The following is an 11,674-nucleotide window of genomic DNA, read 5'->3' as shown; positions in this document are numbered from 1 at the left end:
CGTCACACAACAAAACATGGTGTCAAAACAGATGCTTACTCTGGATGGCATTACCTTGGCCTCCAGTAACACTGTAAGAAGTCTTGGAGTCAATTTTGATTGTCCTTCAGTGTGCATATGAAACACTGTCTTCTTCCATGTGTGCAACATCTTAAAACTAAAAACATCCTGATGCTGAAAAACTAGTTCCTGCACTTCTAATAATTCATTATTATCATGCACTCCTAAAAGCTCCCTGAAAAGCCTTCAGTTTGATTTAAAAAATGCTGCAGCGAGAGTACTGACAGGGTTTAGAGAGAGAGACTATATTTCACCCATACTGGCCCCCTGTTAAATTCAGTAAGATTAAAAATTCTTCTCCTGACATACAAGGTCTTGAATTGTCAAGCCCCATCTTATCCTTGAGACCTCAAGTACTATATCACCCCAATATAGTACTTCTCTCAGAGACCACTTGTTTACTTGTTGTTCCTAGGATATTTAAAAGTACAATAGAATGGGAGGCAGCACCTTCAGTCTTTACAGGACGGAGGCAACGGAGCACCAGGGAGGAGGTCTATGGCACAATCATAGAGCCTGTGCAGAGGAAGAAATAATGTTTTATCTTTATTAAAAACCTCATGTAAGTCATGATATGCTAGTGGCACAGAGGATAAATCAGGCTTAGGCTCGGGTTCTGTCTGGGGACTATTTAAAGCAGGAGGCAGAGCTGATTTTAAATAGTGAGCCAGGCAAAACAAACTCCAGCTCTGCACTCGCCCTTTTGACCAGTCAGTATGGGGGTTATGTCTTGCTAACCAAGGAGTCTTGGAAACAGAAAAGGTGACAAAGGTGACAGATTCCCTGTGATTGCCAGAGACTAGGTCCAAGTGGACAGGTTCTGTCTGGTGTATTATGGTTGCATAATGAAGGTGTTTGATAGATTTTGTTAGCGAGCCTAGAGGTGAATTGAGTCCAGAGGGCAGGCAAATAGGTGACTGCAAGGTAGCTTAGTCCAGACTTGTCAAAAACAAAATCATTTGGAGGCCAAGTTGCCAGTGATTAGCAGACAATCTGGCAGAGAATGGAGGCTCGAGCTGGTATTTGTGTGGCCGTGCTTGATTGTAGCTTGGTGTGTCTTGACCAGGGCAAAGTTTTTCCAATGCCCAGTTTTACACATATGTTATGAGAATAACCCTAGTTGGCACAGCCTAGTTTGTGTTTTGAACTGCTCAGCAGCTTGTTCGAAGTGGATCCTGTCTCACCTGACAGAGTCTATTATATCAGGATTGAATTAGTATTTGAAACAATATGAGTAACAAGAAAATGCAAGCATAGAGTCTCCTTTAATCTCTTTCTTCGCCGCTGTCAGTGAAAATATTAGAAATTAGCTGAAGTCAGGAATATTTAAAATATTCAATATGCAGTTTTTTCTCCAGTATGAAAATTTCATAGTGTTGAGATAAATGCTCATATAAATAAATACAAGCACACAATGCCTTAATGCATTGACTAATACACCTCCAGGTAGTCACAAACATCCAAGCATGCACACAATCACACACACAGACATGTATACAAAGGGAGAGAAAGGGGTCAGAGACCAACTTAAGACATTTCTTTTGTGTGTATAATATTCAGGTGTGTAACAGCAATGGGAACTGCCACTGTAATCAAGGCTGGGCACCACCCTTCTGTGAGAAGCCAGGACTTGGTGGCAGTGTGGACAGTGGGCCGGTTCAGTATGGCAGTGAGTATACAACATAAACCTATGCCTTAAAGAAAATGTTTTTTCACCTTCAATATATTTGAACATTTTTGGTGTGCTGGATGGTAAAAAGCATTATCGCCATGATCCTGCAACACTGGATGTTTCATCTCTGTTTGCTGTTTCCTTTCTTGATGGCTACCTCTTATGTGCAGGGGTTGAGGGTAGCCTCCTTGAATGTGAATGGGTGCAGGGATGCAAATAAGAAGTAATCAAGCAGAAGAGACTAGATATAGTCTTCAAGAAACACATACTGACAGTACAAATGAAGTAGACGGGTCTGTGGTGGGGTAGCAGTTTTTTAGCCATGGGACAAATTTTAGCACAGGTGTTGCTATTTTATTTTCTCCTTCTCTAAATGCAAATATTACTTTCAGCATGGAGTAAAGCGCGGAGCTGAAATAGAAGTTTTTATTTTTACTTTGATTAATGTCTATGCACCAAACTTAGGGTCTGAGCGTAAGGTTTTGTTTTTAAACATTAAAAGAGAAATTAAGAGGTGCTGATCAAGGGGACTGTGTTGTATTGGGTGGGGACTGGAATTGTTGTCTTGATTTTACTTTGGATGGGACTGGGGAGGAGCCGCATCTTCAGTCGTCTTCTGCTTTATCAGATGTTCTACAAAAAATTAACTTGGTTGATGCGTTGAGGATGAAGCATCTTTCAACCACGGGTTGAAGTATGGGTGAAAGTAACTGATGGCAGAGTTAGTGTAGTGAAATTGGCCAGGTTTTATGTGTCTTCTTTGTTTACTGCTCGAATTGTTAACTGTCACTGTTTTCCTGTTATTTTTACAGATCGTCACTTAGTTTTAATGGAGCTGTTTCTATCTCCCACCAACAAATCCAAATCCTTTTGGCGATTTAATGTAAAATTATTTCATGATCGGATTTTCTGTGAAAATTTCAGTTTTTGGGAGGGATTACTGGAGATCAAGGAGGGAAGATTTTAATTCCCTTACTCAATAGTGGGAAGTAGGAAAGGCCCAGATTTGTGTGTTTTGCAGCAGCAATATGGTTTTAATTTGACAGCCAATATCAAGAGAGCTCTGCAGGAGTAAAAAAGTGATAAAACATAAAAAGAATGTCTCTGGTTCACAGTTAGATCAGCAGAATAATGACTGTTGTAATGTAATGACTGTTTAAATTCTAAAAGACAAGAGCTTGATCATTTTCAATATGAGAGAGCTAAAGGAGCTTTGGTTCGAGCATGCTTCACCAGACTCCAGGACATGGACGCCTCAACCTTTTCTTTAATTTGGGGAAGTCTGTAGCCCAGAGAAAACAAATGGTGTGTCTTCGTCTTTCAAATGAAAATGTGATCACAGATCCAGCTGAGATGAGAAGGCATGCGGTGGACTTTTACACAGACTTGTTCAGGGCAGATAGCAGCGATGTAGACTCTGCTTCAGAACTTTTGCAGGGGCTTCCTCAACTCGGTCCAGAGGATCGGGACATCTTAAACATGGATATAACTTTGAATGAGCCGTCTGCTGCTGTATCTCAGATGGCTTCAGGCAAAGCTCCAGGAATAGATGGTTTACCATCAGACTTTTTTAAGCACTTCTGGAGTCTTCTGGGTCTGGACCTACTGGATGTTTAAGGAATGTTTTATAGAAGGGATACTTCCAGCTTCCTGCAGGCGTGCAGTTATCTCTCTCATACCAAAGAAGGGAGATTTAACCCTTTTTAAAAACTGGAGACCAGTGCCCCTTTTATGTGCAGACTATAAGATTCTTTACAAGGTTTTATCGAACAGACTGAAAATGGTCATTTAACTGTTGACTGGTGTGGATCAATCTTATTGTATTCCAGATAGGTCTATGATAGATAATTTATTTTTAATGAGAGATGTATTTGACATATGTAAACTATGCTATACTAGAGTTGGCTTTTGACCGTGTAGACCATGCTTTTCTTTTTTCCACCCAGAAGACCTTTGTTGTTGGGCAGGGGTTCCAGACATGGGTGAAGCTGTGGTATAGCGACACTTGCTGTGTTGTGAAGGTGGGAGGAGGGTTGAGTTGCCCTGTGCCAGTTAGGAGAGCGATTATGCAGGGTTGCCCTATCTCAGCCAGCTCTATAGCATTGCTATTGAGCCTTTTCTCTGTAGATTGAGGAGCAAGTTGAGGGGTTTCTCTTTGCCAGATCTGCTCAGAGCCCTCCTGTTATTGTGTCAGCATACGCTGATGATGTTAATGTTTTTGTTAAGGATCAAGATGATGTTCAGGAATTAAAGGAAATCTTGGTTTTATATGAAAAAGCTTCTTCAGCCAGAGTTAATTGGGAGAAGAGTGAGGTGTGTTTAGTGGGGCAGTGGAGTTTGGCATGTATTTCTAGACTCCCTGGGAATCTTTGATGGGGTTAAAGGGCTATTAAAACTCTTGGGTTTTACTTGGGGAGTGATGACTTTCGCACAGACTCCTGACCCCAGACCTGGGATGTGGCTTTTTGAAGAGCCGCTGTTTTTTAATTACTTTTTTCCAAGTACTGTGTTTTCTACTGCCACTATAAGGAGCAAGTTTGTGGAGACTGATATTATCAAACTGGGCCATCTCACAAGGATGTCAATGGGAACTCTTGGGTGTGTCACAGGGCTCCAGAGTGCTGGGAAGGATTGTGGAGGAAACTTGGCAATCCCTGTCGGCATCACTGGGAGAGTTTACTGGAAACTGTGTCCTAGCTGATCAATGGGCTGATGACAGCGGATATGTTTTTCTCTCCTTGATGGTCAGTCCTGCCTTTAAGGAGCAGCCTGAGGGGAGCCTACTTCTCTCCCTGAGAACATCAGTGCTAGATAGTTTCAGCTCTTGTGGAAAGAAGCAGCTATATTACAGCTGTGTTACCTGCAGGTGGAGGGTCCATATAAGCCTCCTGTTGAAAAACGGATGGCTGACCTCCAGTGGAGGATTATACATGGAGCAATAGCCACGAACAGACACAGAGCCCACCTGGACCCAAGCACTGGGGAGGGTTGTCCTTTTTGTTCAGAGAGGGAGACGCTGGAGCACTTAGTGGTCTGTTGTCCGCGGCTAGTGGGTTTATTTTCTTTGTTGCAGGAGTGGGTGGAATCTTTGGGGGAGACTTTCTCTGTACCTTTGTTTGTCTTTGGCCCTAAGTATTCAGTGTAGAAAGACGGACCTGTTGATTATATTTTTTGTTTGGTACATCCAAAGCTGGCAATATGGAAGACTAGGAAGAACCAGAATGTTAGGTCAGGGTTGGACTGATGCTGTGCATAGTTTAAAGGGATTGTTCAATTTCAATTCAGTTTTATTTATACAGCACCAAATCACAACAAAAGTCGCCTCAAGGCGCTTTATATTGCAAAGTAGATACCCAACAATCCCAACAATCATATGACCCCCTATGAGCAAGCACTTTGGCGACAGTGGGAAGGAAAAACTCCCTTTTAACAGGAAGAAACCTCCGGCAGAACCAGGCTCAGGGAGGGGCGGGGCCATCTGCTGCGACCGGTTGGGGTGAGAGAAGGAAGACAGGATAAAAGACATGCTGTCTGACAGTACAGCATGATTTTAACTCTCTGACTAAAGATCTGGACTCCTTTACAACTATGTGGGGGATTGGACAGGTTTTGTGTTCGGTAGGAGCAGATGGGACATTTGTCCTTAATTTTTAAGTATGTGTGTGTGAGTTTGGTTGGGGTTAGTAAATGGTTAGTGCATATTAATGTTGCTGATGATGTAGTAGCAACTTTGTGTTAGGTTTGACTTTTTCGTGGTTTTTCTTTTTAATGTGGTGTAAATAAAGTTGTGTTAAAAGTCAAAGTCTCTCTCTCTCTCCTTTTCTCTTTCTCTGTCATGTCCATTTCTTTTTTCTATTCCTCCTCCTTTTTCTCCTGTCTTTCACAAGCCTGGGCTTTACCCGCTGCCTGCTACAGCTTAATACTCACTCTGAAAATAAACAAAACATAACTTTATAGTTAACATTGTTTTTCCCTCTGACTCGCTGACAGGCTCAGAATGTTCGATCACTAGAAGTAAACAGAAAATTTTGACATGGATGGCCCTTTTTCCTTGATACTTGCTGATCTAAATTAAAGTGTTTCAATTGCCATATAAATATACTAGTAAACACATTAGTGTGTATGTATATATGTGTTTGTGTATTTCAACAGGTCAGGTGGGGCTGGTGGCTGGACTGTTGTTTGCCTTCTTGGTGGTTTTACCTGCAGTGCTGCTGGTCTTCTACTGCCACAGGATCAAGACTTCTTATTACCATACGTGGCTTTCCCAAAGAAAAAAGAACACATGCAAGAAGTACTGTCTGTCTTTCACTGTTTGTCTGTTTCTTAACACTACATTTTCTTGATACAACAAAAAGAGGAAAGCCTAGAATTTAAAAAAAGTAGCATTTTCATTTTGGGGTCTAGCAAGTAAAACTATATAATATGCACTGGTGTATTATGATGCTCAAAACTGAAAAATAATGTACATTTTAGAATGACAGAAAAATGCCTTTTTTCAGGGAACACAAAATGGGTTACCAATTTAAAGCAGTTCTGCAGCAGTGGAGGTTGATTGAGCGTTAAAAGCTGGTACTACTAATTCCTACAGGTGTTCGCAACTTTTCTGGAGTACTTCCAACCCCCTCTGTCTGCATAAAAGTAGTGTTGGAACACACTGTGGTTTCTTTCACCATCAAAAGGTACTCAGAAACAAACTGACAGGAAGAGATCTGCAGACCCAAAACCACAAATGAATCAGAGGACAAGTTTCTGAGAGTTAACAGCTTGCGTAATAGGTTGCTCACTGGAAAACAGCTTCAAGTACACTTTAATAGTGGTCTTCAAGCTGTAGGTTTCACAGGACGAGTTGCGGCAAGAAAGCCATTGCTAAGGCATCAGAATAAGACAAAGAGGCTTGCCTCAGCCATGAAACACTGCAATTAGAGTACTGAAGACCAGAGTATAATGGGCTAATGAATCAAAATTTGTAGTCTTCGATTCATCACACAGGATTTTTGTACACCGTCGAGTAGGGTGATTCCACAGTGTGTGGCATCAACTGTCAAACATGGAGGAGGAAGTGTGATGGTCTGGGCTGTTTTGCTGATCCAGGGTCGATGACTTGTACAGAATGAGAGGCAAAATGGTGCCAGTAAACCATTTTAATATGATTTGTTGATTGGTTCGCCTCTGTCTTTGTAACAGACCATAGTGCTGCCCCCTCCATTGGCGTACTTATCAATCGCTAATGTCTCACTTGTAAGCTGAAGGTTGTCAGTGTGATATAGCATGGGGCATTTTTAAGAATGAGGTTTTTTTCTCTCTTTTTGTTGCTCAGTATGAACAAACAGTAAAGGTATCACAAACACAAACAGAAATTCCATAGGCTGGTTAGAACAAATTATTTCTAAGATGGTAGCTTAGTCAAAGAACCATCTCACTCAGTTAGACTTGTCTAATCACTGGATGGAAGCATTTGTTTAATTTCATTTCCACTAACATCAGCTGGATAAGAAGCTTCGTGTTCCGTTCTAGTTTTCTTATTTCTCAATTTGGGCCATAAAACCAGAATGTCAGAATGAGCGAAGTGATGAAGCTTCCATGCAACAGGCTCTTGTTTATTTTTTTGTCTTTCTGTGCTCAGGATGGAGGGATCAGCAGATAAGCGAAAGAATGGCCATCTTAATCCTGCCTTTCACCTGAAAGTTGTAGGACCAATCAACACAGTTAATGGCCACAAGGGGGTGAGTGATATGTGTGTTTCTAGTGTGTTACAAAATAAAGCAAAAGAAAGGGAAGGAGGAAGTGGGAGTAGGGTGATGACTGTTTTTCTGTGAATGAATAACTGAGTGTCCATGAGGTTAACCTTCATATTGAATTAAATATTCAGTTTGTCAAATTATTGTTTAAGCATCCTATGTCTTAATATCAGCCTAAAGTTAACATTTTAATATCTGACTTATAAGATACAAAATGCACACATGTACTGCACACATAACAAATTGGTATCTCAGAGTTTTTACCCCTCAGCCATAAATGGCCGATGGGGTTTTGGCATCACCCTGTCAGGTTGGTGGATGAACACCCAAGTTTGTGAATGTGGTAACTTGAGAATGAGGTGGTATAAGAGTTTCAAATAGGAAAGTGGAGAAGGAGACTCCCTTACTGATACAGAGTGAGTAGAAGATTGATGATGAAAGCTTCCACTGCATGGATTTCATTTTGTTATGTTTTATGTTGCTTTTATCTGGCTTTAATTTCTCTTAAGAAATACTAACACAAAAATGTATACAAAAAATACTTTAAAATGGTGAAATGGTAAAATTACATGAGAGATGTGAAGAAGAACGTCAAAGGTGAGTAGATAAAGAGGACAGTGGCATTATTCATCACCGAAAGAGATGGAGCTACAAAGAACATTTCAAAAAGGACTGCTTTAATGAAAAAGAAGCAAGAAAATAAAAATGAAATAATTTTTTTTCAAACGTGTGTTTTGGGTTTGTTACTTATTATTAAAATCACTATATTTTTTTTCAATGTTGCAAACTTTTTCAATTTGTCTTTCCAATAATACCAGTAGTGACTAAAAACAAAAGGAGTTTTTACCTCTGAAAGGCTAAAAACATTAGCATGGAGTGTATAAATTAAACCAAAGAGTTTCAGGGCGCTGCTCTTGCGGCGACCAGCAGGTTGTCTCTGTCTGTCAGTGTCAGTGTCTTAACTTATTTTTTATTCCTTTATTTTATCTTATTTTTCTTTCTTTTTTTTTGCCTGAGGAAATCCTACAGCATCGGCTTGTGCTTTGTGGAACTTCTTTTGTTGAAGATGGGTTTTTTATTTCGCTTGGTTTTATTGGCAATCCTGACGGTTGTTTGGAGTCAGTGCTACTCCCACACAATTACATACTCACGGGAGTTTCTTCTGGATCTTCGGTGGACAGGCCCGTCTTTGGACTCTTTTCACCCTCCAGTGTTTTCCAGCTCTGGATTATCCAGTAATCACAGGGGCACTTTTGTTTTTAACAGAGTCAAAGCAAGGAAGCGGGGTAAGAAGGGAGGCCTACGTCAGCGATTGCGGAAGCAAATACGGTACAACCGTATTCCTTTACCATCAATAATCCTGGCTAATGTGCAGTCTCTGAGGAGTAAATTAGATGAACTGCATTTGAATGTTGCACATTTACGTGACTACAGGGATGCATGTCTAATGGCATTCACAGAGACTTGGCTCAAGGATTCTGACCCTGATTGTTCTCTGGAATTAAATGGCTTCGGGGTTCCCATACGTTTGGATCGAGACCCCGGAGCTACCCAGAAATCGCAAGGAGGAGGGGTGTGTTTGTATATAAATCAGAAATGGTGTAAAAACGTGACCGTTCGTAGACAAGTGTGTCTGCCTGACATTGAGCTCCTCTCTGTGTCTTTGAGGCCGTTTTATCTGCCGAGGGAATTCCCACAGATCAACGTCACCGTCGTTTACATCCACCCCAAAGCGAATCCTAAGAATGCGACTGACACCATCTCCAATGCTATCCACTCTCTACAATCTCTCTCTCCTGAAGCCCCTAATATTGTTCTTGGGGACTTTAATCGCTGCGACTTGAAGAAAACACTGAGCAGTTTTTATCAGTATGTGCACTGTCCCACTCGCTTCAATAAGACTCTGGATTTATGTTATGTTATCACATCTTTCTTTTATCTCTTCAGCAACAGAAGGTTCCAGAGGTATGGAAAAAATCAATTATTTCTCCAGTTGCTAAGACCACAAAACCTACATCATTAAATGATTTTAGGCCTGTTGCTCTTACATCTTTAGTGATGAAGTCCTTCGAAAAACTTGTCAGGAAGGAGATCCTGCAGCAAGTAGAGAAGCTGATAGATCCACTACAATTTGCATACAGGCCTTGTAGAGGTGTGGATGATGCAGTGGTCACTCTGTTGAACTTCCTTTATCGCCATCTTGATGGCGCCAAAGCTCATGCTCGGCTTTTATTTATCGATTTTTCTTCTGCTTTTAATACTATCCAGCCACATCTTTTAGTGGACAAGCTTCTTAACCAATTTAAACTTAATTTTAATCTCGTTGGTTGGATCTTAGACTTCTTAACTGATAGATCACAGTGTGTGAGAATAAACGGCTGTTTTTCCAAACAGCTGAACTCTTCCACTGGCTCACCACAAGGTTGTTGTCTCTCTCCTCTTTTGTATATTTTGTACACTAATGACTGTCGCAGCACACAGGCCAATAGGCATTTCATCAAATACGCAGATGACACAGTCATTGTAAGCCTCCTTCATGGTGAAGAGGATTCCCATGGGCCTGTTGTGGAGGAGTTTGTTTCATGGTGTGATCAGTCCTTCTTAATGATTAACACCTTGAAAACCAAGGACATGGTTATTGATTTCAGGAAGTCATCCCCTCATCCTGCGCTTACAGTGGTAAATGGTGCAGCCATTGAAATGGTGGATAGTTACAAGTACTTGGGGGTTGTTCTTGATAAGACCCTGTCCTTTGAGTCACATCTTGCTGCTACAGTGAAAAAGGCCCAACAAAGACTGTACTTTTTAAGGAGGTTGAGAGGTTTTAATGTTTCATCTGAAATGATGACTCTCTTTTATAAAAGTTTTATTGAATCTGTTTTAACTTTCTGTATCATTGCTTGGTACGGTAGTATGTCCATGGATAATAAGACCAGACTTAACAATCTGGTTAAAGTGGCGGGCAAGATTTCAGGGAGGTCTCAGGTCCAGCTTGTGGACTTTTATAACAGGCAGGTGCTGAGGAAGGCAACTTCTGTCCTGTTGTGTTCAGATCATCCTCTCTTTAACGATTTTCAACTGCTTCCATCAGGTCGTCGTTATAAAATGACTGCAGTTTTATTTATATTATATTATTTTAAAATAATAAATTAAATTATATAATTTTTATGAATTTATATATATTATTTTATTTTTATCAATTAAATATAAAAAAAAATAATATATTTAAATCTGTCCTGTTGTTTCAGATCATCCTCTCTTTAATTTTCAACTGCTTCCATCAGGTCGTCGTTATAAAATGACTGCAGTGAAGACAAAGCGACACAAATTGTCGTTTGTACCTAGTGCTATTATCTTAATTAACAACACTAAATTGTAAGTGTTGTTGCCATTGCACATTGCACTTTTTTCGATGGAAAATCTAGGTTGTTTTATCAGGCTTATATTATATTATAGTATTTTTTTAATGAGTGTACGTGATGTGTTGGTTGTATGTTTGTTGTTTGTTTTGACATACTGCGAATCAATTTCCCATCAGGGACAATAAAGTTACCATTGACCATTGACCATAAACCAAATATCAATTACATATAGGGCACCAGTGAGTGCATAAAACAATATATAAATAAAAATAATATGCAAAAAAAAGCAGCTAGTAAATTATAAGATTAAAAAACCTCCTGAATCATGGGACAAATTTTGCAGCAGAATGGTAGATATCATTTAGTGATCCAAATTTTAATTTAAGATTATTGGAATTATGTTTCCAGAGTGTTTCTAGGACTACGAATTAACAAGTGGCAGTAGACAGAAATAAAAATATCAATTGAGAATATAAGTCTAAGATTTTGAGAAAAAAAGTTCAACTTTGGTTTTTCTGTGCTTTGCTATTCAGGGCACATCAAAGTACAGACAATGTTAATACAATCAAAATCGCCAAACAAAATTATTTTTGGCTTGTTTTCCCAATAATACATAGAATTAATATTACCTGAGAAAGAAGAAGGTACAGATGCGTGTACTTTCATGGAGAAGTTTATAGCGGACATTTTGAAAATCCCCCCTCCTGTCCTTGAGAGAGCACACAGGATAACCACAAGTCAAAGTTCTATTGCAAACCGATCGAGAACTTTCATAATTAAGTGCTTAAGTTACAGAGATCGTGGAAGGCAAAGAAAATGTTGACAGGCAAATCAGTATA

The 11,674-nt window shown here is 40.0% G+C and overlaps 1 protein-coding gene across 1 annotated transcript in view; it reads left to right on the top strand.

The window, feature by feature from the left end:
• The window catches only part of adam19a (ADAM metallopeptidase domain 19a), a gene marked incomplete in the record, with an annotated part of 73,473 nt that extends 65,271 nt beyond the window's left edge, over positions 1-8,202 (top strand). The window contains 3 exon segments of the mRNA XM_042215419.1: positions 1,621-1,729; positions 5,885-6,026; positions 7,359-8,202. Coding sequence (XP_042071353.1) covers positions 1,621-1,729; positions 5,885-6,026; positions 7,359-7,551 — 444 coding nt within the window.
• Positions 8,203-11,674: the final 3,472 nt, after the last annotated feature.

This window comes from Haplochromis burtoni, unplaced genomic scaffold, assembly GCF_018398535.1.
Source record: "Haplochromis burtoni strain Fernald_Lab_line unplaced genomic scaffold, NCSU_Asbu1 Contig_716, whole genome shotgun sequence".
Classification (NCBI taxonomy): Eukaryota; Metazoa; Chordata; class Actinopteri; order Cichliformes; family Cichlidae; genus Haplochromis; species Haplochromis burtoni.
Note: the sequence above shows the minus strand (reverse complement) of the source record. Positions and strands in the feature narration are given on the sequence as shown.